The sequence below is a fragment of the Akebia trifoliata genome, chromosome 7 (assembly GCF_017979445.1).
Source record: "Akebia trifoliata isolate Shusen 1 chromosome 7, ASM1797944v1, whole genome shotgun sequence".
Classification (NCBI taxonomy): Eukaryota; Viridiplantae; Streptophyta; class Magnoliopsida; order Ranunculales; family Lardizabalaceae; genus Akebia; species Akebia trifoliata.
Window position 1 is genome coordinate 30,579,664 of NC_141381.1, and position 5,657 is coordinate 30,585,320.

At 34.5% G+C, this 5,657-nt stretch overlaps 1 protein-coding gene across 1 annotated transcript; it reads left to right on the plus strand.

Annotated features, from left to right (window-relative positions):
- The first annotated feature begins 465 nt into the window (after nt 1-465).
- LOC147398968 (structural polyprotein) lies at nt 466-4,896 on the plus strand. Its single transcript, XM_086448349.1, has 4 exons — nt 466-671; nt 761-878; nt 3,843-4,148; nt 4,656-4,896. The coding sequence occupies exons 1-4, from the start codon at nt 556-558 to the stop codon at nt 4,770-4,772; spliced, it is 657 nt and encodes a 218-aa protein (XP_086304475.1). The 5' UTR covers nt 466-555; the 3' UTR covers nt 4,773-4,896.
- The last annotated feature ends 761 nt before the right edge of the window (nt 4,897-5,657 follow it).

Here is a 5,657-nt window from a genome sequence, read left to right on the forward strand (position 1 = left end):
TCGAATAAAAGTTGGTTCAATTTATACAATAACTTGCCAAATCTAGAATAGAGTTGAGAGAAGATATGAAGAAGTTTTGAGTTTGATTGCTTCACGACATCGGCTCTATGTTGTTGATAAGGTTTTGGTATTTTTTGAATATTTTCCTACTTACAATTTGGGGAAAAAATACATAAAATTGAAGTTGTGAACTCTCACAACACCCAAACAATTGTTCAAATTAACTCTCACAATCAACTTTTGAGAGTTGAACTCTCACATTGAATACTATCTTTCCAAACAGACCCTACGTGAAATTAAATTTTTTGTCTTGGGCCTCTACTTTTGGTGTACATTGTGTGATAAAATATCACGGCCCAAAACATATTGAGAAAGTTATGTCAACCGCTCGTTGGACATTCTAGTGTCCAACCATCTTGGCTCTTCTATAATTCTTTTCATGTCGGTCTGATGCGATTGAGAAAAAGAAACGAACTGTACAGTTAAATATTCCTTTTTTTTTTACATTTACAGAGGAGGGGAAAAGCGGAGAGAGACGCAGACGAAGTTACGGCCATGGCGTCTTCAAATCCACAGTGCTTCCTCTCTTTCAAAAACCTTATCATAGCCATCGTTCTCGTGATATCTTCATCTCCGCCGTCTATCCAGGATGTCTCCTTAAATCTCCAGAGGTACCCACTTCATCATTACTTGATTGATTGATGAGTCACTCTGTACAAATTGATCTATGATTAAGAACGGTTCTGATTTGATTTCGCAGCACTGAAAGTGGAGGAGGTCGTGCCTTGCTAAGTTTGAAGGAAAACCCAGGAAGAGGAAACGCTACCTTTGAGTGCTCCCCTTCTGGACCCTGCGTGCCCTGCCTCTACTCCGAAAAGGTTTTTTTTTTTTTTTTTTTTCAATTTCATTTAGTTTGCATTAATTCTTATTTATTTTAATTAATTCCACAATGGGTATCTCTTGAATTGCTCTAAAATGTAACAAAATTCGACTATTTTGGGGATTTTTCTTTGCCTTAAAATCACTGTAATGGGTTTTCGGCCACCCATCCCTAACAACAAGAACATGTGATAATAATCGAAATTAAGTAGAGAATTATGAGGGTATTTGGATGCAAAATCAAGAAAAATACCCATTTAAGTAATCACTAAGGGGGTTCTCTAGTGTGGTGGATCTTGTCTCACGTTCTTGTGATGTCAAGGGGTTAGTAAGTTGGTATTGTTGTATGTGTAAAATTGATGAAGAGTGTCTCAATGGTGACTTTTATGCTAATTATATGAGTTTGAATTGGAGAATTATGGGGTTGACATAGGGGAAAGAGAAACTTTCATGGGACAATTGTGATTGGCTATGCTTTATGGAGTAAAATGTTGGGAATTATAAAACAACCCTTATAGTAAAAATGAGGATGTTGAGGTTTCTCATCTGGTTGCAAGGACCTTCCTTAGGAGCCGCTCTTGGCGGTTCTCCATAAGATAAATATTCAATAAATCTTGACTTGCAATAGTTGTTTGATGGCTGGCACAAATGTAGTCACAACGTTGTGCACCGAATTTTAGTACACCTTAGTCATGCTTTGTCATCCTCCTACTATGGGAGAACACGAGTGGATCCCGTTAGTTTTTTAGAATTGACAATGTATTATCTTTTATTTAGCCTAGGACTTCCATTCTATTTAGTGATCAGGGGTTTATTTAGGTATTTCTTCTAGTTTTTTATTGTCTTTAATTTGATTTCTAATTGGGCTAAAGTTTAGGAAGTATTCACTCCATTTTGTGAGTTATTATTTAAGCCGGATTAGTAAGTTTTGCTAGCAGTATAAAGATATTACTTTTTTAGCAACTCCTAATGTGTTTAGGTCTACATAAAGGTGGAATGAACTATGACTTGAATAGTGTTATTTGTGTGGGATGTTAATGAGTTTTTGTTTATTTACTAAAAAGTTCGTTTATAGAAAAATTTGTTCTTTGAGTTTGAGCAGTGCATAGATGGGACAATTGCAACAGTTCTCTTGTTGAATTTCTTGAATATTGTGGGTTACTCACTGCCTGATTGGTATAGAAACAGCAAAATCAAGGACGGATGAGGGAAGGGCCAAAAGGATGTGGATCATGGTAGAGAGAAACAAAACAAGCATGTTTTACTAAGAATATGGGCCTAGGAAGAATAGAATGAGAAAACCGGAACCAAGTACCCAAAGTTAAATCATTTGGAGAGGTAATGATAATGATGATTTTTTTTATGAGGCTGGACCATTGAGTTATGGTTTCTTAGTAGGCCAGGAGAGATTCTTAATTTTTTTTTTATTACAGAGATTTGTTTTTATCAAAGTTTTGCCATGAATTTCCATTTAGATGTCATGTATAGGTATGCATATCACATATGGCATGAGCAGTGTAGAAGAGAATTAGAAATAGAAAGGTGTCGGACTACTTGAGTATGGTTTCTTCAACTATTTGCTTAAAAGTTTGGTTGTATTGGCCAGTCTGCCTTCATTTTATTTTTTTTATATAAAATTTTACTTATCAAAATATATATATATATATATATATGAAAAAGAAAGGTTGGTGGTAAAGTCAAACAGAAAAATGTCATATAGCCTGGACCTTACCTATGTGCGGTAATTCCGCAGACCTGGGATCAAACAGCACCTTCACACAAACTTAAAGAAAAAAAGGGTTTGGTTTTAGAAGTTACTGTATAATGTTTTCGATCACTCTTAACAATAACCCTGTCATATGGACACTTATCAGTTTGAGCTTCCAACTTATCACAATATTCTTCTTGTAATGAAGATCTGCAAATGATTTGCAAATTTACCTTTTAATAAACGAAGTTAATTAAAATAGTTTTTCATTGTAATGTTAATGGAACTCTGATGGTATTAATATATACTGTTGTATGCGATTTCTGCATCTCTTGCATCATTTGTGATATACCCGTCCTTTATCCACACAATATGTTACCAATACCACATTGGCGCATGGATACTTCTGCCTTCTAATTTATACTTCACTCATTTCATATCCTACTATTAGTTATTTTCTCAGTTCCTAACAATTTGTGGGTTTGTCTCGTCAATCAAAACGTGTAAGTAATATATTTTGACAATAATTACACATTGTCATAAAAACAAGGGTAAATTACACATTGCTCCCCTGTGGTTTGGCATAATTCCATGTTGATCCCCTAACATTTTGACAATTGCACTTACCTCGCCTCTCACATATAGTGTTAAAATTCAGATGTTATTTTACAATTTACCCTCTTTTTTATCCAAAAAAATAAATAAATATATTTAAAAAAAAAACTATAAAAATGTCCATGTCTAAGCGTCTACACTCTCATGCGTGAACCCATTTATTCACAGGGATACTTTTTTCATATCTATAAAAAAAAAATTAATGTTTTAAAAAGGGTAAAATTGCCTTTACAAAAAGTAAAAAATCTTTCTTTAACTGTTGGATTGATGGCAAATCGACAAAATGGAGCTAAATGACCTCGTTAGATAAACTATTGGGGAGGTGAGTGCAATTGTCAAAACGTTAGGGGATTGACATAGAATTATACCAAATCACAGGGGGTGAAAGTGTAATTTACCCTATAAACAATGTAAGATTAGAAATTCTATTACATTTGGCGTTATATAAATTCAAAAATACACGAGACTTAGCTTTTAAAGCTATAAAATAAAAACATTTCATGAAGACATTGGTATGCTTATCCATGGCTTGGATTTGGGGAAACAAGGGGGGATCTTATCCCCATTTCCTGTACCAGTTCATGATACCAATTATTGTTTTCTGGTGCTTTTTGCATTTATTTTGTTTTGTTTTTTGTAGAATGAAGAAAAATTCCGCTGCAGTGAGACTGGTTATCGTATCCCTCTGAAATGCGTAGAAATTAAAGATGCCTCGAAGGAAGAAAATGACAAAAAACCTCAGAAAAGCCGATCTGCTTTAGAAAACTCTCTTGGCTCTAAAGAAGAAGAATTGTTGCGGGATGCTTCAGATCTCACGACTTCACTAAAACACAGAAGATTGTTAGATGACCCATCCACAAAGGGGAGTGGAAGGCAGTCTTATATTACTTATAGGAGCTGTATACCAGCAGTAAATGAAGAGAAGTTGTCTGTGCTTGGTTTTGAGGTATGTAAATGGATTCGTGCATCCCTCTTAGTGAAGTAGCTGTCTACCTTGGTTTTTCTTTGTTTTTTTTTTGCATTTTGAATCTGATGCTCTTGTACGTTCACCCGACTCTTCATCAACAGACCCTTAACCCAACTATTTACTGTTGCACTCAAATCTTTTTCCATCATTCTACTCCATCTAGGGGAGTATCTTCCAGTAACATAGGTTGGTTTCTTTTAATTATTTCTAAGTGTTTTTAAGCCTTTGATAAGCTTTTAGAGCCTCTAAGCTGCACTGAGAGATCCTTTTGATATGGTCATTTTGTTATGACCTATTGGGGCTATTCCTTTCTTATAATGCACTTATTTCTGGTGGGGTTTTTTTTTTGTTTAATCCATTTTTATCAGTTATTATTTCTTCATAATAGTTCCATGTCATAAATGGTTATCGATTCTCACTTGACATATATGTAATATTTATCGACTCTTTGGGATCTTGACTGCTTTTATTTTATTCTTTTAACAGGGGATTATGATGTGTTTGCTGCTCCTTAGCGGTCCAGTTATATATATTAGACGAAAAAGAACTGCTGCCATGTCGGGAGGTGGAGCAGTGAGAATCCCAACCAACTCTAGGTTCTAACACGGAAGAATTGATTCGGGTGGGAGGTCTTTGAGATGTAAAGCAAATTTGTTGTTACAGGAGATTTTAAAGGAATGTATTTCATTTTTCGAATCAACAAGAAAATGATCTCTTTTTTTTTCTCTCCCTAGCATCGATTTCTTCATTGATCCTGCTACATTTGTGTGGGTGTGATGAGTAGCTCAAGAAAAATGATAGAATCTATGATGGGCTACATGACGCTGATAGATGTACTGATGTTATTAAATTTAGCTACTACAATTAATCTTATCAAGTAGGGCAGGAATTATTTTTTTTCCTAGCTTGTCATGGGAAAGGGGCAAGGCTAGCTCTTATTTTTTTATAGTTTCATAGAGATTTCTAGACATTTTAAAGGTTTTTTTTGGGGGTTAAAACAAAAGAGAATTTTATTAATAAATGCGAAAAACATTAATCAAAGGGGAGCTATACGACCATAGCTACCAGTACAATGAAGCAATTGGACCTATACAATACTGGCATTGATATTGTGAAAGGATTTTTCCTTTTAAAAGATTTTTCTTCTTCCTTATAACTTACCCCTGAGAATTGGATCTCAAGCAGAAATTCATGGAAAGGGGACGATCACTGAAAATAGTCCAAGATTTTGAGTATAAGGGGGGAATAAAAAAAAGTAGTTGAGACCTTTCACAGAAAACATTTTCCAAAGATTAATTTTCGTACGTAGAAAACATTCTCCACGATCAAAGAATTTCTTTAATAAAAAAAAAAATCTTACATAAACTGAGAACATCTAATATTTCAAAAACAATAATCCTGATGGGTTTGAAAATACAGAATCTCAAAGTAACTAGCTACAAACTTAATCCCTTCAAACCTGGCATCCAATCTAAAAAGGCAAAAAAA

What these genes read in the sequence shown, in the direction of transcription:
- LOC147398968 (XM_086448349.1), top strand. Translation starts at nt 556, where the DNA reads ATGGCGTCTTCAAATCCACAGTGCTTCCTCTCTTTCAAAAACCTTATC. An exon ending in CCTGCCTCTACTCCGAAAAG is followed by an intron (nt 879 to 3,842) that starts GTTTTTTTTTTT and finishes TGTTTTTTGTAG; the next exon opens with AATGAAGAAAAATTCCGCTG. An exon ending in TGTCTGTGCTTGGTTTTGAG is followed by an intron (nt 4,149 to 4,655) that starts GTATGTAAATGG and finishes TTCTTTTAACAG; the next exon opens with GGGATTATGATGTGTTTGCT.